The sequence below is a fragment of the Struthio camelus genome, chromosome 1, assembly GCF_040807025.1.
Source record: "Struthio camelus isolate bStrCam1 chromosome 1, bStrCam1.hap1, whole genome shotgun sequence".
In the NCBI taxonomy this organism is placed as follows: Eukaryota; Metazoa; Chordata; class Aves; order Struthioniformes; family Struthionidae; genus Struthio; species Struthio camelus.
The window spans coordinates 17,750,827-17,770,995 of NC_090942.1; the positions used below are offsets into that span (position 1 = coordinate 17,750,827).

Sequence of the window (20,169 nt, forward strand, 5' to 3'; positions counted from 1 at the left end):
ATCGTGTTGTAGGACACGCTTTGATGATTCCTGAAAGTCTGCGCTGTCTGGATGCGTCTTGGTGTGGAGCAATGAGACGCAGGAATGTTGGAGGGGTAGAAGCGGAGAAACACCAGTTCCTAGAGCACTTCATCTCAGAGAGACTGAGGAGAGGGTGGCAGAGCTGTGTTGCTAGGTAAATGGCTGTTTTACACTCCAGGCTGTCAGCCAAGACTCCTTTGGCAAAGGTCGCTCTGATAGGTATGCGTGTATATTGTGGCTTCGTGTGTGTCTCTGGTAGTCATCACTGGGATCAAGTGCAGGTGACATAGGTGAAAGTAACAGCTTTTTGGCCATGTTTTCGTGTCATGTTTCGTTACTGCAATTGCAAAGTTTTAGAATGAGTAGATGCGGTATTGTTAAGCTTGTATGAATGTGGAATAGGTGATGGATTAGTTCTTGGGTTTCATGTTTCCAGACGTGGTTTAGATTTGGGTGGGGAGGGGAAATATTTAATAAAGTAGGGATCCTGGCTAGCTATGCTTTGGGTTATCTGTTGGTAGTCTGCCTTAGTTTTTAATGCGTGCTAAGTAGTTGCTTCGTTCCTCAGAACTAAAGGGGTGTGCGGTCTTGAACCTTTTGTATGCCATCTCTGCAGCTGATCTAGTCATTCAAAGCGGGAGTGTTTTTTTCTGAATCCTATTTTGTATTCTTCTAATGCTGACATTGCCCTTTTCCATTTAACTAGCTTTACAACTAGTAGTTTAAAATTATTTGGTGATGTACTTGTGATATCAAATTGTGCAAAAATCCCTGACGGTCTGATTTATATTTCCCCATTTTTCATATGGGAGGTTCAAATAGGTTAGCTCATCTCTGTATGTTAATAAAAGTGACTTTGGGCTGAGGTGCCAGACGGAACTGAAGAGCAGCCGCTCCCTGTTTCCAGCTCCACAGGTAACATCTGGCAGATAGCTGTGCTCAGCGGCAGGTAGGACTAATCTGACCTAAACTGTAAGTCTGTTGCGTTGTTTTTTGTCTCTTTTTAACTGCAGAACTGCTGAGAACTTGTCTCCGCTGCACATACCAGAATAGGGAGTGATTGTCGAAAGGCACGGGAGAGGCTGCTAGTATTTGAATGTATCTTTACTACTCAGTGCAATACAAATTCTGTTCTGGGTGAAGGCAGAATGTAGGCTTTAACCTATATCCTCACCCACGTCAGCTTGCCCGGGTTGAAAGCATCGCTGTGATCTGATGACGTAAGTGTGCGTGGGGGAGGGAGGAATTAAGGGCACCGACTGGGAAAAGCCGGTCCTCACTCCTCAGTGGAACCCAGTTTAGGAGAGAGCGGCGGCGGCAGAGAAATGGGAAAACCCCCCTTCGCGTTGAGGAGGAAAGAGCAGGGGGTTGACACTTAGCCGTGCAGTCTGCCCAGCTGAAAACAAATTCCGTGTGATTTATGGCAGCTAGCCGGCACAGTTTGTTCTTTGGCCCTACCCTTTTCACCTCCTCCCAGCGTGGAATTATCAAAGCTTGTAGAAAACGACTTAAGTTCATTGTAAGAATGAATGGCTGTGGCGATAGCAGTTGTCGAAGAGATTCAGTATTATTTGCAAATAGCAGACTTGGAAGGAAAAAGAATCCCTAAAATTTTATTTTGGTAAGGAAACTTCTGCAGTGCTTGAAAACTGATTAGTGCTGCTGTGAAAGTTCAGGTGTACTTCTGGAATATGAAGCATTGTCTGTGGATAATACTATATGTATACATATAGGGATATAGTATCTTCAGTATCACTCTGATATTTAAGTATTCACTCTTTAATGTGGCTTCATAACTAAGTAGAAACATTAACTGTTTAACCTCTGAAGTGATGAAAGATAAAGACCCTCCCCTCATGACTTTGCTGAAAAATCATCATTTGGGTTTGCTTCTAAGTCACCATCCTTTTCTTTAAGATATGAGACTGTGTTTTGTGTAACACATGGTTCCAGTAAGAGTTTTATGACGAATATTTTTTTATTTGAAGAAGTTATAGATCGCATTTCCTGTTGTTGTGCTTCTTACAGATTTAGAATACAGGTGCCATTTCGGTATGCTTGAGTCGAGGGCTACACACCTAGAGTACTGTGCCCGATTTCGGGCTTCCCATTACGAGAAAGACATGGACCTCCTGTAGTGAGTCAGCAAAAGGCCACAAACGTGATTAAGGAACTGAAGCATCTCTCATATGAGGAGAGACCGAGAGAGCCAGGCTGGTTTAGCATGGAGAAGAGAAGGCTTGGGGGGCTCTCGGTGTGTGTAAATACCTGATGGGAAGTTGTAAAGAAGATGGAGCCGGACTCTTCTCTGTGGTGCCCAGTGACAGGACAAGAGGCAACGGGCGCAAGTTAAAGCACAGGAAATCCCATCTGAACATCAGAAAACACTTCTTCGCTCTGTGGGTGGTCGAACACTGGAACAGGTTGCCCAGAGAGGTTGCGGAGTCTTCTTCCTTGGAGAGACTCAAAATCAGAGAGGTTGCGGAGTCCTCTTCCTTGGAGAGACTCAGAATTCGACTGGACACGGTCCTGGGCAACCTGCTGTAGCTGACCCCTCTTGAGCAGATGATCTCTAGAGGTCCCTGCCAAACTCAACTGTTCTGTGATTCTGTGCGACATGTACCTTGCTGAATTGCTTACGTTAAAGCTATGTAGCTACTCAGTGGCTCATCCAGGTCTCTTCCTCCCTATTGTTGCCACATTACTTATTAAGCTTAGTAGCGATACTGACTGTAAAAAGTTCCCCAAGCTGTGATCCTAACCTGAAGGCTCCAGTGTTACATGCAGAAAATCTGCTAGCCTAAATTTTAGGCTCTGTTGTCCAAACCTGACTATGCCAAGCTCAAATAAAAGTACACAATTTTCTAGCCTTATTCTGTGACACTGTTTCATTTTCTTTCCCACATAGGTTTTTCTCCGTTAAATAATATATACATGGCAGAGTCTGTGCTACAGAAGCGAAGATGATTTTCTCTGATGTGTTACTTTCATTACACAGTCTGAGCTAAGTCTAGAATTTGATTGGAGGAAAGGCTTTTGACAGTATTGCTTAATCGGGGTCTTTCAAAAGAGATTCTCTGCCTGCCCGCCTCCCTGGCATTACAGGTTGACAAGTTAATCTGTGAAATAAATCTGTGCACAAAAATACAGATGTTAAAGGCAGCTTTTGGATCATCACATTGAGTTCTGCTGCCAGGAATTAAGGGTTTTGATATTTCAAATCTCTGAACAAATGCAAGTCTTCTCTTTTAATCTGACAATCATTGTCATTGATTTAAGAAGAAAAAAAGTTAGGCCTTAACCTAGGTGGTCAAAATCTATTAAAACAGTTACACTTGAGCGTAGTGAACCCACCTGAAAATTTAATGAGTTATTGCTGCTTCTTATTATGACACAACAAAATGAAGGAAGAACTCTTTGAAGCCAGTTCAGACTTCATAAATATTAATAATCTCTTTGGTCTTCACGGAGAGTAAATAGAGTTTTTTCTTCACCTTAATACTGCGGTTTCTTTTGTACAGTAAACCTTTCTGCCTTGATTAAACTGATAGAGTAATTATCAGATGCAAATGAAAAATATCATCTTTGAGGTTAGGAGCTTTCCTGTTCCTTTTCTGCGCTGCTTCTTAGCACTAATCCTCCCTATCACTGCACGCAGTAGTACAGTAGTAGATCTCGTTCTCTGACTACTGAGACGAGCTCTTCAGAGGTACTTAAATGATTTGCTTCTTAGAATAAGGGGGGTAAGTATATGGAGGGTAAAAACACCTAGCCTCACTTGGATTTGAAAAATGCTTTATGTTTGCATCTTTAGTCACACGATGATCTTTTAACACTTCTCTGTGTTACTGCAGAAAAAACAGCTGGATCTGTTGGATAACAGTTCTGTAAGCGTGCTTCACAATACTTAAAATTATCTTTTTTGCTTTTAGCTTAAATGCTGTCTCTTCATCTTAATGGAAACTGAAATTCAGTTTAGATGCAACTTTTTACAAATCCTGAGTTAACACAGGAAGCTTTTTTGCAAATATTTGTTAAGAACACAAACCCTATTCTAGATACATTTATTAATGAGAGTATATAAAACTTCATGTAGAACTTGTTCTTGGTATCTAATAAGTGACTGAAACAGAATAATCCTTTTATGTCCTATTAGGCCCTAAACAAAAATTACTTTTGAAGTAAATTTTGAGTCTTTGTATTTTATTTTATGGACGCAGGTCCTAGAGGCCACTTCTGGTGCTGTCAGTCATTCATTATGCAGCTTTGCTGAGTGCTCTTGGCTCTTCCGCAGGAGCTGATATTTCTAGTTGAAAATCTCCCAAACACCTCAGCTCTCTTTTCTGGATCCAATCAATGCAGATTTTGACAAATTTGTTAACCTATGATTAAGGCATCTATGACTAATTTTGATGGATACACATGCCTAGTAAGTGTGATCATTAGATGCTGAGTCGCGTGGTTACATGTGTTTCCTGGGGTGTGTGTATATATATATAGACTTCTGTCTAAAATACAGTCAACTCATTGCAGTTTTGAGGGAACGTTTGCTATGTTTGTGTGGGCACATCTCTGCTGTGCACTACTTTGGCGGTTCTCCAGCAACCGTCCCACGCTGCTTTGTACTCCATCAGGACTGAGCTGTCTGGTTAGTGGATACTTAGTAGGCTATTGAGTTTCTCTTATGACGTGCCTAAAGGTGAACATCTGTCTCCTAAAGTAAGGCAAATGGAGTGAGGTTCCAATATTTCCTTATTCTGCCACTTCTCTTCCCGTGTGTTTATACGGATAATTCAGAACTCAGTGTTAAATATCAAACTTGTAAACAGGGATTATGTTCCGAAGTCAGCACTTCAGGTGCAAAATAAACTTCTCTGAACAGTATTAAATTTCCATTGGCGTGCCTGTAGCAGGAGGGAGAGGGGAAAACAAGAAAAAGGACCGAAGAATGAAATATCACTTTTTCCTTGGGATTCTTATCTAGCTCTGTGGGAGGGGGCACTCTGTCATCAGCCATGGATTATCCTGTCCTGTATATTTATGTGTATGTAGTTAAGGTGGCCTTCTTAGAGGCCTTAAAGAAAATGGCAAAATTGCTTTGCGAAAGCAGTTACCAGCTGCTTGTCTTCTGCATGTCCAAATACAATGGTTATAGATGCACTTTAAATTTCCAAAATGCTGCCCTGAAAATAACTTCGTAATTTGAGAGGTCTATACTTATCTTAATTAAAGAGAACAAAGCCATGCACTCCATGGTGGCCTGATGTATACAATTAGTGACTGAGTGCAATTAGTTTCCAGCCGCTAAAACTGCCTTATCGGAGCTCTCGAAAGGACTGTCAGTGGTTTGCACTAGAATCTTATATTACTAATGCTTGGTGTTTTTAATGTGTTGTAAAAGCCAGTTGTTCCTTCAGTATTCATTTCAGATGTAAGGTTACTTATATAGACAGCACTATAAATTCAGTGATTTGGAAAGTAACCGATTCCTGGAGGCTGAAAATTAGCACTTGAATTTGCGATAGAGGATACACAAGTGTCTTAATATGCTCAAAGCAGTTTATTTCATAACTTAAAGTTTACCATTAGCTTGAAGAAGCCGCTTTTCAAAATTTAAGTTGGAAAGGTATCTGTAAAAGAGAATTTTTAAAAGATAGCATGAGCAAGAATTTTAGCTCTGGGAGAGTCTCCTCCTGCCTTATACTACTGATTTTTACAGCCTGAAGTTCCACGCTTCTTATATTTTTGAGAAAAGGTTTGTGCGCTTTTCTTTCCCTTTCTTTGGATCCGATCTCTGCGCTCCTGGGTGGGCATGGTGACTGCCTTTTAAAATAACTTGCTGCGCTTCTCAAGGTTAACACCATTTTGTAGTTCCTGGGGAAATGTAACTGTGCTACGCAAAGGCATGTGGATTTATAACTGTCAGCAGTATTTAAGCAGTACCACAGCCATAGGGATGGGGAAACGTGAAACCTTTAGAGAAGGAGTTCTTAAGAGGTAGTCTGAAGGCCACACACAGTTCCATGATCCTACTTTATGAGCCTGACAAGGGTATCTTTTTTCCATTTGTTTTTGGTAGAGCCAGCTGATGTCTGTAGCTGTACAGCTCCAGGGACCCTTCTGGTTATGTTAGGACTGATGTGAGTGTCTAAGCCTAGCAATTTATTGGCAACTCCAGACCTGAGTCAAGAGCCTTGTAGTTGCATGCTTCAGACACAAACTGCGTCCCCAGCCATTCCTGTCGCAGAAGGACCCACAGAGGGTGTTGTACCAGGGACAACGTACTGCTGGAAGCAGGGTGAGTTTCTGCCTTGTGGAGTGGTGGACCAGGAGGGGTGGCATGCCCAGCCCGACATGCAGCTGTAGAGCTCTGAGCTGCAGGGGAGAGACTAGTCTGCAAAGATCCCCTGCCCCACTCCAGGGGTGAAGGGACCTGTAGCCAGGGCTCTGAGCATTTCAGAAACGATACTAGTTCTTTCCTGTTGCAATGTGGTATCTTACTGCAGTACTTATATTTTCAACACACAAAGGTGAAATGCTGTACATCTTCAGTGTGGTGTTCTTTGCACTTAAGTGGCCCTTGATGAATACAACTTTGGGAACCTGGCTGAAAATCAAGCTGCAAGATGGTCTGTCGTCCTGGATCCTGTCTGTGGGACGTATTCACTCTTGGGTTTTAATGGATTTTTATCATCTTTCCCTTTCCTGACCTTCTCCCTTTTGAGACAGGGAGTAATTCTTAGCAGCTGCCTGCCTGTACTGTCCTAGCAGCTCCTGGCTGCTTGCTGTTGCTGAACGTAGCCGAGCAGTTAGATTCCAAGCAGCTGCCATCCTGTTCGTACAGGATGAAGGTGGCTGTGAAGTGTGGGACCTGAGAGTTGCAATGCATCCAAAAGAACCTCATGTGACAAATATTAAGGTGACTTCGGGCTGTGATTATCAGATAATAGTAAAAGTCAACTGCTTAGAGTGTTAAGTCTTGCATTTGCTTGCAAAGATAATGCCATTGGAAGGAGTAAGAATAAGTGGAGCCTGTGTAACTACTTCATGTAGTCTGACTTTTCAAAGCATTAAACAGCTTCTGAACTTTATTCCAGTTTGGTTAACTGTACCTTTATAATTCTTTGCCCTTCTGTAGTATCTTTTATCCAACATCTTCAAACTCCTCTTAGAAGCTAATCTACAAAGCAACCCAGAAGGCATTGCAGGATGTCTGGGATCGCCTTTTGCACAAAAGTAAAGTGCAGCTTGCTTTTGCGTAAAACGCTGCGTGGTCTCAGCAGCTCTATGCAGAAGCTGGGATCATGCAATGAAGAGCGCCCTTCCCAACAAGGAACGGAGCGGCTGGCTAAGCAGAGCAAGTCGCGTTTTGAAGAGAACTGCCAACTGCTAGAAGAAGCTGTATTCCCAAGTTTTGCTTGGACTTAAGAACTTCCTGGAAACTTACAATAATTAAAGTAGAAAAATTTTATAGTTAGAAATAGTTAAAGAGAAACATTCTGAATATAAAGCTTTTGATACTTATATGAGGGTCTGTACCTATTTTGTCAGTTTTTTCCTTTCCCAACCCAGAAGTGTTGTTTATGGGGCTGATAAATCTATGCATTTCAACAACTCTTATTTTCTTCCAGTTATGGGAAATAGCCAGCCTAGGTAAGATTGTTATGATCTCCCCAGAAAACTCTTTTTTAGGAAACCTTTTTACAATTAATACTTTTTTTTCTAAAGCTACTTCTGCTTCTTTCCTGTTTCTGTAGTAGTATTTTTCATTGCTAGAAAGCCCTTCAAAAATTGGAGACTTCATTTAACACTGGGTCACTTATCCCTCTACAACAATATGCACGTGCAGTGAGGTACAAGTATCATTTCCTGGAATATTTTACAGGATAATAGGGAACTTGCATTGCTTAGCAGTTTGAATACGAGCAGGGAAGCTATCTGGCACTTGGTAGCCCTCTCTTAAAGTGGTGCCGAGACAGCGTATACTTTCTGAATGAGAAACAATATAGAAACAATATGCATTTTTAGTCCAGTTTTCTTGATGCAGTGCAAGCCCAAATGTATGCAGTATCTGCTCCAGATTTCACTTAGATGAATAAAGCTATCTGGGGTGGAGAAGATGGAGTATATTCATAAGTCATTTTCTACTTTGTTGTTAATACGTTACAATTGCATAAATATTTTTTCATGGTAGATAAGCTGCAAGTATTAAACTATTATCTGTCACTCATTACTGTAGAAAGAGTGTACTGTTCAATTTGCTGCCTTTGTTAAATCAGGGGAAATCTTTCCACGCAGTTTATATCTGAAACAAACTACTTCTGTTTGTCTTACCCTCGAGGTGGCTTTGTCTCAGCTGGCTAAAAGTTCACTGTAATATCTGAGAGTGAGTATGAAAATATGTAAGTACATATGTACTTACATATGAAGGTATGAAAGAACAGTATGAAAGTATAGCAGTCCTCACTCATTGCCCAAAAATTTCATGTGAGTACTTAGGGGCTGAACAGTTGCGTTAGAGGACTTGGGCAAAATACTCTGTCGACTTTGCAGGCAGCGATTTGCTTTCTTACTTTCTCCTCCCTTTTCAAAAGCCTCAGCTGAGCAAAGTGTTGTTAGATATGTGGACTCTTAGAGCTTTTTATATTCGATGACTTACTGACGTATATCAATATCAGAGTCATTGGGACGTTAATACAGTATTCTTGTAAATGTCAGAAGAAAAGTGGGTAAAAGCCGAGAACGCTAGGGAGAGGCTGGACCCTTAAGATGACTGTCTGACCACAGCCTGCTTGTTATCTTGAAGTGGAGATGAGAAACTGTTTAGGAAGTAGATGCTTTGCTAGTGTTTCTGAACCACGGAGGAGATGCCAGACACCAGCTCTTCAAGTATAGTATCTGCAAGCGTTTTCTTCCTTACAGGTTGATAATTGTTTGAAATAACTTGCTTTTCTTTTTACTCTAAAAGTTGAATCTTTGGGGTTACTCTTTATATAAAAAGATGATTCCAAGCACAGTCATAAGTAGTAATTGGAGTATTACAACCGAGGAAAAAAATTTAAAAAAAAATTAAAAAAAAACCCGAGGCACGTGTCAGCTAACAAAAAAAAAAAAAAAAAAAAAAGGTCCTTTAAATAAAGGGACTCTATTCAGTGAAGTTCAGTGGTCCTTTTTGATTGAACCTTTTCTCCAGAAACTTTTGACCCTTAAGCAAAGGTATTAGGGCTGTTTATACACAAATTGTACCCTGCTTTCTCATGTTACTGTTTGTCCTGATTCTTCTTGGGTACTGGGAAACCTTTCCACTTACTGGTCCTGAAGGTGTTTTTGTGGTCCAGACAAATTTGCTTACCTGTCTTCTAGGTTGTTTGACTGCTCTTTCGCAGGAGAACTTGCCGCACGCAGGTTTTCTTCTGCTTGTTGCAATACAGCTCTCAGAGGCCTGACACCTCTGGTTTGCTGTGGGCATCAGAGCTGAGCTGCAGCATAAAAACCCAGAACAGCCTTTCATTAAAACTCTTGTTTACCTTCTGCTCCAAGAAATGGAAAGCTTTGGCAGGATTGTGAGCAGGATATGAATTATCCGTTATTACTTTTTTATAACTTTTCTTCTCACTTTCCCTATTTTATGTCATCTCATCTTCTATGACTTAGCTCTTGCTTAGAGCAGACTGTCACTTACAGCCTTCCAAGTCTCACGTTTAGTCTGCCTGTGTACCTCTCACAGCTGGATTAAGGCCCTAGATATCTCTTATGAAGAAATTAAAAGATATTCCCTCACCACCACCCCAGCAAACTGGATGCTCCGTAGTTTGGTTTTGGCACAAACGCAAGCCTCTTGGAACCTCTACAGTATTGAAGAATAGTATGGATATGCAGGTTTTTATATCAGTGGCAATTATATAACCAAATCAAAGGTGGTTGGTAGTTCAGTGCTAGCTGATGGTTCTGTCTTGCCCTCTAGTCTTCAACGTGCTTCTGTAATTAATGTTACAACCCCCCCCCAACCCAGAAAACCAAAACTTGAACTCCAAGTTTTGATGACTTTGGGAGAAAGGAGAGGGTGTATCTGTGAAAACACTGTTATATAATGAAAACAAAAGCCTTGATATCTCCCGATCGGAACTTGAGTCCGACTGCTAACTAAAATTTTCAGGATCTTTCTTGAAAAGTGAAATCCATAGTTTAACTTTTAAAATTGCAAGGTCTGAATATGTGAATATTAATGAAGTAGCATGCTGGGCATAAGTTAGAGATGGAAGAAGTCCTTGTTAAGAGACTGATGAAAGTGTCAGAAATACTGCTCTTGGGCTGCATTTCCCCCTTACAGTGTGTTAGGGATTTTACAGGAGCTCTTTTGGATGTGCGTGGAGTACACAATACAGCTTCCAGCCTCCTCTTTTTGCCAGCTTGCCCTCCCCTCCCAACCTTAGCTGCTCAGAAAAATAAACTGTATGTATATGGCTTGCTTTCTTAAACTGCTTTGACCTTTGAACCCTTATCATTACCAGCTGAAGTATCAGCATAGCATAAATAACACCCTCAGCTCAAGTAGGGTAATTTTAGCCCACATCCCAGTCTTAGAGGCAGGGGTATAAAAGCCATCCTTTAGATGGCTTTTAAGTCAGTTGATTTGATAGAAATTATAACTGAATTAATTTAATTCTTTCTACTTTCGTTTCTTGACTTCATCACTAAACTATCAATCCTGCTTTCTTTATGTTAACTTTTTTTTCTGGTCTGAATTGGTCTCAGTGATGTGGCAGGTTACTGTTTAATTTCACTGGATTTGTATAATTTTAGCAACGTGACAGTCACAGTGTATTTGTGATCTTTTGAGACAAGAAAATGTTTTTTTTTTTTTTTTTTAAATGGAGCTTGAGAAAAGCTCAGTAGATCAGAATGCATGTACAGGCTTGGTTAATGCACTGTCTAGACTGTTGCACCACTAAACGCAAACAGGATTGGATTCGTAGGGTACTTCACGTTTGGGATCAAAAAGCATATTGGCAAAGCTTATTTCTGTCTCTTCCTTGTGTGCCGCACATGTTGTGTTGAAACACTGCTCGTATGCCTATATCAAGAGAGGGATTGACTTTGGGAGAAATGCCACTTAGCACATAACTGCACTTCAGTGATGTTTCCAACAGTATGTTTCCCCCCTTAGTGCGGGAGTGGAGCTGGATACGTTGATGTGACCTGATTTATTTAAAGACTTGTTTTATGATATCTTATTTTAATTTCAATCAGCTTAAAAAATGTTAATTACTGTATAATTTTTTTACGTTCTACTGTTGGAAGCATCTGTAGTTACCAGCCGTTAGAATACATCAAGCTCCATTAAAATCTTCATCTTCTACAAATACAGCCGTATTATTAAGAACTGGACTACTTTACAGTAATAGTTTCAGCTGGCTAATTTACTTGTTAGGAGGAGGGTTTGAATCTTTTTTAGAGACTTACATAACACATTCTTTCTATGTTTTTTTTTTTGAAATTCTGTATGTTTTTGTTCAGTTTTCCTCAACTATATGCATGCTTGAAGGAAGGCATCGATTCCAACTTGTTTCTTATATGGTTGCATGAAATGCATTTGTCATGAGCACTCTCAAATCCAGGGAAGAAAAGCTGAAGGCTGCCATATTAGATAGTTGTGGCAGTAGAAGCTGCCACCCTTTAAGATTTTTGATGTAGAAATTACCTCTGAAATTGCTTGTAATAAAAATCTAACGGTAAGTCTGTCATTCTGATGAGCTTTCAGGGGTGTTTCCTGAGATTTCCTGAAGTCGGCAGAAACTGACCTGGATCTCACTGAGTCACAAAACCATGGAAAATGATCAGTAGTTGCACGAATGCTATTTTGAAGTGGTTTCAGGATTCTGGCAAAGCTTCAGGTCTGACTGTAGAATTTTTTCTTTTTGTCCCAGGGTCTCTAGTGCTTGGTGGGGAGTTTGAGTGTCACTGTAGAGTGACATGGAGGAAGAAAAAAAAATCAGAGGAAATGCACTTGCTGCTGAGTATCCAGGCCAGTATTTCCCCTATAAAAAAAGGGGACCCAGGAGACAATATGTGTTAATTTTCACATATTGTGGTGGCTTGTGGTGGCTAATTGTATATCATACTTCTGATGGCTTAGCAAAGTCTTACAGTGGCCTTCCGATAGAATATGGTTTGTAACTTCCTAGTTCCTCCCCTCTTCTCCGTCAGTCACGTATGCAAGTATTAACGTGTGCAGTCATGTAGACCAAGCTGTTAGCTGTCCCCTCGTCCACGTTTAGCTGCTGTGCGTGTGTCTGGAGATGAGCGGGTTATGATTGCTGACCTACGTTCATGTATACCATCTTTGGTTGAAGGGTTGTTTTGTTTTCATATTTGAGACACGAACTAACTCTTGGCATTCTAGGCAAAATTGGTTTCATGAACAAAAAAAGAACTAAACATTTGAGATAAAAAGACAAGAATGCATGGGAAACTTAACTGTAGTAATACCCTTCTCTCTCTCTCTCTCTCTCTCTCGATAGATAGATAGATAGATATTTATGCAAGTGTCTAAACCACATGTTTTGCCATTCTTTCTGAGATTCCTCTATGTCTCTGCACAGGGCCTGCATTATTGTCTCCAATAACAATGCGAATATGGCCCCAACTTGCTGGTTGAGTAACCTGTGCTGGGCCTAACTTTCACGCTTCCCTGCCAGTTGGCCATTTAACAAGTCACAGCTGTGTGGCAGTATATGTGGATGTGTGGCAACCTTTTCCTCAGTTGGACTGATGTCTGTCTTCTGTCCTCCCCTTAGAGCAGCAGAGGTATCGTGAAAGTGGGCTTCTTTTAATAGCAGCTGGTACTGTGCCCAGAGGCTATTGGGAAAGGGTATGGAGGAGATGCTGCCGAAGCACAAACTGCGTGCGACTCTTGGAAGAATAGGCTTACTAGCAAAGGTTTCCACCTACTTTTGCTGTGCAAAGCATGCTAAAATAAACATGTTATATGAAAGGTCTGTATTTATGCCAGCATATGCAGTCAGTTCCCTAAATGAAAGAGTTAACTTGCAGGATTATGGGGGATTATATTGCTCATAGCCTGTGTAGTTTCTCATTGGACTCTACTGCCTGGTGTGACTAACCCTTATACCAGCTTGTAACAACCTAAACGTTTTTTTTTTAAATTTAGGATTACTATTGTTAGTGTAGGTACAAAGAGGAAATATTTTGCATACCGAGGGAATGATTCAGAGTCTACTTGACATTTGAGGGAATAGAGGTTTTCCTCATGTAACGGAGGATTAGCTTGAACAGCAGGGTCTTTCCATCTAAAGTCTACCATTTCACTATTTTAAGAGAAGTCAGTTAAATAGCCAAGTTATTTAAACAACTAGCTGCAGCCCAGAAATAAAAACTGTCTTTTGGGTACTGGGATTCAGTTCCGGTTATAGCAAATGTGCCAGCAGCACAAATGGACTTATATAAGAAAGAATCGTACTCTGAAGAAATGGAGAAGGAACCCATGACACCTCGAAGACAAGTATGAGGCTACTCTGTGTAATACAACTTCCTCTGTTATTTCCAGACTCTATTTAATGGAGTAGATATTTCTCTAATCTTTAAATAAGCTGCATGAGTGAGGGGGAAGGAGTCTCTTTTTCCAAAATGTTTAAATTCTGTCCAAAGGAACTGCTGCGCAGACTTCCATCTATTTGTTGAGAACACGATCTTGAATTTTTTACTTTGTGATAAGATGTCAAAGGAGAGCTTACATGACGCTCTTAGGAGCTGCTATGTAGTAAAGACTATGCCAGAAATGAAGCTGATGCCTGGAGCCAGACCCACTGTATGAAACTTAGTGTTTCTCTGATATTCCTTCATTCTAACCTACCTGGATAAATCCAGAAGGTAGGAGGGAAGGAGAAGGAATAGAATGAGAAGCAGCCTTAGTTCTTGCAGAAATGTATAGGATTTTGGGGTTGTATTTCTTCATATGCGCTCAAGACCAGAATACAGGAAGGACGCTAAAGGTTCCTTATTATAATGGTGGTTGTAATTTACATGAGCTAACTATATTTTATGTACCAGAAATGCTGAATTTTTTACTCATGATGAAAAAGTTAAAATTTTTAATTGATAGAATTATTTTTGTGAATGTATGGGAGTTGTTAGAGCTACAGATATTTGTTAACAAATTCAATCCCTTCCCTCAAGCTCTGTCCATCATTGACTTCTGTAGTCAGCACATCTCAAACATTTGTTAGTCTTTGATATATTACTTTTATTTTTGCAATGTTGATAGTTTCAGATGCTTAATAATTCTCGAAACAGTAGTAGAATGGCTCACGTTTGCAAAAGCAAGCTAATATTGTATGCAGAATCACCACGTCCTTGAAATTTTCCTGTGAAAATTCACATCTAGATGGTTTCATGATCACTTGGATACTCATTTGTAAAGCTGTTTTCCACTATCTTCAAAAGTCGAGGAAAGCCCTGCAAAATAGTCTGTCCTGCTACATGCTGTATGATGGCCCTGAGGCTTGTTCTTGGTGAGCTGCCCCTACTATCTGAGTAATCAGGGAATACGAACATGGGCCTGTGGTTGATTTGTGAACAAAAAGGAAGGGGGAGTTCATTTATCTTTGCATATGTAACGCAGCAGTTACATATCTGGGCTCTGTTGCCTGAAAGCTTTAGTAACTCCTTTTATGTAGTCTTGCTGTAAGCGAGAATGTAATGCATAGATAGCGTGCGGTTATGTGATTCATTCCCATTAAGTGTGGCTGTAAGCATGTTCACAGCTGCACTGAACTGAGGTGGGTGGCACTGAGGGCAGCGGAGATTAGCCAGGCTGCAGTTATCAGTGGTTTCAGGTCTCCAGGATAGAGCCGCGTCCTTCTTCAAATGTACCTCTTAGCTCTCTGTCTTCTTTTAACAAATAGCAAGATGCAGTCCCTTGTTTTCTGAAAAATGAATATGTAATCATTCTTTGAGACTAGACTTCAGATGTTATGCCTCTGCTCTGTTTCTGAAGGTCACTAGATGAGCTGTGAAGAGTCACCCTGAGTGAATGAAGAACTTGCCCGCTGCCAAGAGATATTTGCTGGTTCTAAGAGTGCTGTTCTGCTTAGACCTTGTAAGGCTACGTTTCCAAAATCTCTCTGTCTAAGCCTGGATTGTGATTCATCTTCCACAGTGTCTCCTTCCTAATTTATCACCTTTCATAATAAACTTATTTATGTGAATAAGAGATCCATGCTAGAATGTCTATGTCTGATCAAACTCTTATTTAAAACAGATTGTAAATGGTCGACTTTATTCTGAGTGTTGTGTCTATCGAGGCTCCTCGTGCTACCACTTGGAAAGCAGAAAAGGAGATACGTGCAGTGATAGCCTAGTCTTCTTCCTGTGTTATTTATTTATTTATTTTTTCTCCAAGGCCCCTTTATTTTTTTATAGGCAGGACTGATAGCGCTTTCTTACAGCATTACTTTGCCTTTGCCCCAGGTTTCTGGTTGAAACTCTGCCAGACCTGAGCTATTTGAGAATGAGAATGAGCTTTTCATACGTGGTGGCTACCAGTAAGTGGGTGATGTTCTCTTCTTTCCATCCTCATAGTCAGCTCCCTGATTAGCTGACAAAAATTAGCCGGAATGAGAAAGCAGAAAAATGTTTTGTGCATGGTAAGCTGTGACAAGCTTTCCCCTCTCCTTTAGAGGAAGGGTTTAAGCTCTGGCACGGGCCTGACTTCTGAAACGTGACTCACAGCAGCTTCACATATGCAATCTTTAGGGTGAGGCTTCACAGTCATTTAACTTGCTTTAACTGCAGGTGGCTGCTGTAAAGGGTACTTTTCCTCTCTGCTCTTGACCAGGAACTCTTTCTGTAAGAGAAGCACAACAGGGCTAATAACTTGTGCACTCATGAGTTGACTAGCTGTCTGCTCTGATTAAACTGACCTTGCCAAAAAAAAAAAAAAAGAAAAAAAGTTGTGTCAGCAATCGGTTATTAACCTGCATGACTGGTCAAGTGACATAAAGGATATGGCAGAAATAAACAGGGTTGTTCCCTTTGGTGTCAGCCTGGGATCAAATTGGCTTCGGGCTGGACTGTGCTTGTTTGTCTTATGGCTGAGGAATTGGTTTGATATTGGGACCCTGAAGGGGTCGAGAGCGAGACTGCCGTGGCGAGGAGCAGAAAGGACCAAGGGGCCAGGAGGGGAGACCAGGCCCGCTTGAAGCGGGAGCTCGTGACTTAGAAGTGTTTCACATGGAGGATGATAGGCTTTTATTACTGCTATCATTCTGCTAAGTGATGAAGAGAGATAAGGCAGTACAGTTTTCCACTGTGCTAGTAAACTAAAAATTTATCTGAAATATTGCACCAACAACTGGGAGGCTGCTAAAGCAAGCAGTTGAGATCTAGGGAATAACAAGAACCTGTGCAGTTTTAACTTAACCTCCATATAAGTAGATTTTATGACACTTTGAATTCTGTCAGTCCCTGATAGCTCTGTCACAGGATATCAGCCACACGCACTGTGCAGATTAGCGGGTAAACGCAGATACTGAGTAACTGCTTGCTGTCTTGTGGTTTAAATTTGTGGGCTCCTCTTGTATACACATTTTGCTTAAGCCTTTCTCTGTGGGAAAAGTCGTTTTCTTGCAGGGTTTTTCTGTGATGCTCTTCAGATAACATTGTAAATATTTCACTTTTTTTCGTACCAGCATCAAGCTATATCTTGCTATTTGGAAAATTCAATTTCCCATTTTTAACTGCTGACAGAAGGATTAATCCAACAAAGCTTGCTAGTTTTAAGTTTGCTGTGAGGAAGAGAAGGACAGGTCTGTAGGGTGTGAACGTGTTTGTGTAAAGGGTGTGTTTTGGCAGTGTGATTTTTTTCCAAGTGTGATATCAAGTGAGCAACTATGTACAGGGTACAACTGCCACGGTTATTTGGCTGAAATTGTCAGTGTTTATGGCGTCTTTCTTGAGAAAGGGTCTTGAGACCCTGATGTGTGGCCTGTATAGCTGCATGTATGTAGTTTTGGTTGTTGTGTCCCCTTCCCCAGCACCCACAGTTTTCCATTGGTGATCAGGCCAAGGCTCCCAAACTGTACTTGGCTTGGGCACTGACTGTCCCTAGCAGTGGGAGCAGTAGCTCCACCTTTTTGGTCCTTCAGTCACAGGTCACAGACAACTGGAGGTGTCTCCTCCTTTGGCTTGTTTAAGGGCTTGTCCCCAGGCAGTTGAGAGGCTGGAGGCCTCACACAAGCCTGAAACTTTGCAATGATTGCGCATTTTGGGAAGCTGTGCCTTAAAATATTTGCCTAATGTCTCTGAAGGACGATGACAGAGGCAGGGATAGAACTGAGTCCTAAGGCAGCGTTCGGCCACCTTAAAATGAGGCCCCGTTCGGCGACTCTCACCTTTCCTCCACTTTAGCCTAAAACAGCAAAGGTGAGGACTTTGAAGACTAGCCACTTTCATTGTACGGCCCTGATGCATCTCCTGTGCAGCTTCCTGTTGTATGCTAAATGACACATCAGCCTTTTCTGGAAGAAACAGATTTTTAGTATAATGCATATTCATGAAGCTGTATTATGGTTGCTGTGGCAACCTTATTTCTGGCAGTCAACATTAAGATCACCAGAACTTTAAAATTCTGTGGCCAGTACCTATGTTCGAACCACAGTGGATATTACACATCTTTCCCCTTTTTTTTTTTTTTTCTTTTCCCCCTTAGTGAATTTTCCCCTTTTTCCCCAATTCAAATTGTTTCAGATTCGATTCTTAATCATTAGCTGCAGCTAATGAAGCCTGCAATGCTTTTGTGCACAATTTCCTTTTTCTTTCCGATTTGTGTTGACCAAGTGTTCTGGAAGTGGATTGCTTTCTTCCTGCAAGCAGCCTGTAATATAGACAAGAATATTCTGGATGGATTTCCTTTGTTCAACTTTCTCTTAACTCAAGGGGAAAAGAAATCTGAATTAACAAAACATAATGTTTCTCCACACCTCAGGTAACCCAAACACACAACTTCAGCTCTCAAACAAAAATCCCAACAAAGTTTATCTCTTTGCAAATTTAAAATTGTAAAGGATATCTGACCCTGAAGGTGTTTGAGAGCTTTTAGTAGTTACTCAAAAACAGAAAATAGTTTGCTGTATATGTTCATTATGTCATGTTATGACCCTAGGCCAAGGATAATGTAATTTGAGGAAGGCTTGAGTAGATGATGACACTAAGGCAGTGACTAATTTCGGGATGAGTCTGTGACAGGTTGAGCACGGGGAGGGCTCAGCTCTGAAGGTCAAGTCCTGCATATCTATTAGTGGCAGAAATTGAGGTCACTTGTGCAATGCTTGTAACTTCTGGAAAATGTTTGTAAGCTGTTATTGGCTAGTCCAGTTTAACTGGATACTGGTCTTCAAGTATTGCAGGTTCTTTGTTTCCAGCAGGGGTAAAAAATATGGTGCTGCTCTTAACCACTGAAAGCAGACAGCAGTTATTCTTCTCGGAATCCAACTTTACACTTAAAAGGCTCGGGAAGGAATACCTTATTGGTGCGAGGGTGTCAGGAGGGGAACTGTATGGCCATGGCGTATCTGAATCTTGCATTTTGAGGAAATGATGCTATAGTCAGATACGGAGAATTTGAAATACTGGATAAATTTGGGTGATAAAGGTCTTAACTGAGAGATGTATGTGGCATGGAAGCAGGTGCAGTTTATGAAGGAGCTGCATTGAGTGAAGTCTGTGTCCCTTCTGCACGCTTCCTGAATCGAGCCTTTATGTAAATCTGTCTTGAAAAATACCAACTTTATTTGTACAAAACTGCTTCCTATTTTTCAAGAAGAGAAGTTGCAAATAAGATTTGCATGGAGGCATGTATGTGTTTTATAGCTGTGAGCCTTCTGGAGAGCAAACTGGGAGCACTGTGTGCCCAGCAGAAAGAAAAGAGCGAGCAGGCGAGGAGCTGTCAGTACAGTCAGTTGATCTTTATCTGGTTAAAGTTTTTAAAATATTAATAAGTACAAAATGTTCAGACAATGACTTGAGATGAGGTTCTGCCTATTAAAAAGAGGGGAAAAAAATCAGTGTAGCAGGAGGAAACTTTTTCTGCAGAACGCTAATAGAGAGCTGGCCTTTGAATCTATCATAGGCTTAGATGTACTCAGCACAGTATCCAGTTTGTTTAGTTAGACATATCCAGAAAAAACACAACAAGCTTTGTTTTCAGGACTTTACATTCAGTCCATCCACATAGCAGCTGATAGTTATCTTGTGTTCCTCCTTTCCCATCAGCCCTTTCAGAATAATACACAGGAGCATTTGAATGAAGGAGTAATGAATACTTCACGTAATCCTGATACTTTCCATGACCTCAGTTTGCACTCCCTCGTGATAATAGACTAAAACTTTCCTGGTGTTGACAGTGTCTGTGTATGTTCATATGCACACAGTCTTGATTTTTTTGGATACCAGAACTCTTATTGTGGAATTCTTCAGAAAGGTATTTTGAGATTAAAAGGAGAACGTGGAGGAAAATGGGATATAAAGATGAGAATTCAGGCTATGCTAGATTTTTGTCAACTCTAATGTCTTTTTCAGCTTTCTGAAATACTTTTAGCAAAAGGAACACGTGTGCTTTGAAGGCTATTTTGTGATGTGGAGGTCTTATATTGGATTTTTGACCCGTTATGAAGTTCATTGACAATGTTTTAGTTCCTTCTGCTCCCCGACTCCAGGAAAAAGCTTGCTGAAGAGATGCTGTTAGACTTTGTATAGTGAGTTTGCTTTTTTGATGGCTAAGGGGAACTGAATTGCATAGTGTCGTGAAGCTGAGATCCTTGCTCTGACAAAGTGCACGTTGGGATTTAGCTGTTGACTCTCTGCCAGGTCTACCAGATCCTGTACTTTGGCTTAGTATATTCTAGTGTCAAAAAGTAAATATAAGGAAAGTAAACCAGAAATCCACAACCCACTTTTAGAGGATCCTACTAAGGGATGAATGAAGGTAAATTTCAGACAGCAGAGGTATAGAAAGTGCTATCTTTCCCAGATTTTTTTTTTTTTTTCGTCCTCCCTTCCCCTGCATCCCGGACTCTTCCACGTTCCTGCAATAGCAGGATTTGTCTGCCCCTTCGGTAAGGAGGCTAGTGA

At 40.9% G+C, this 20,169-nt stretch overlaps 1 protein-coding gene across 5 annotated transcripts in view; it reads left to right on the plus strand.

Moving 5' to 3' along the window:
- Positions 1-20,169, plus strand: part of GRAMD4 (GRAM domain containing 4) — an 86,405-nt gene that overhangs the window by 1,963 nt on the left and 64,273 nt on the right. The window contains exon 1 of one of the 5 annotated variants that reach the window (XM_068930881.1): positions 13-175. The exons of 3 other annotated variants lie outside the window; for them this stretch is intronic. In XM_068930881.1, coding sequence (XP_068786982.1) covers positions 24-175 — 152 coding nt within the window. In that variant the 5' untranslated portion in view covers positions 13-23. Of the gene's footprint in view, positions 1-12; positions 176-6,298; positions 6,320-20,169 lie in introns of those variants that run through there. One more of the 5 variants, XM_068930919.1, reaches the window with a different exon arrangement.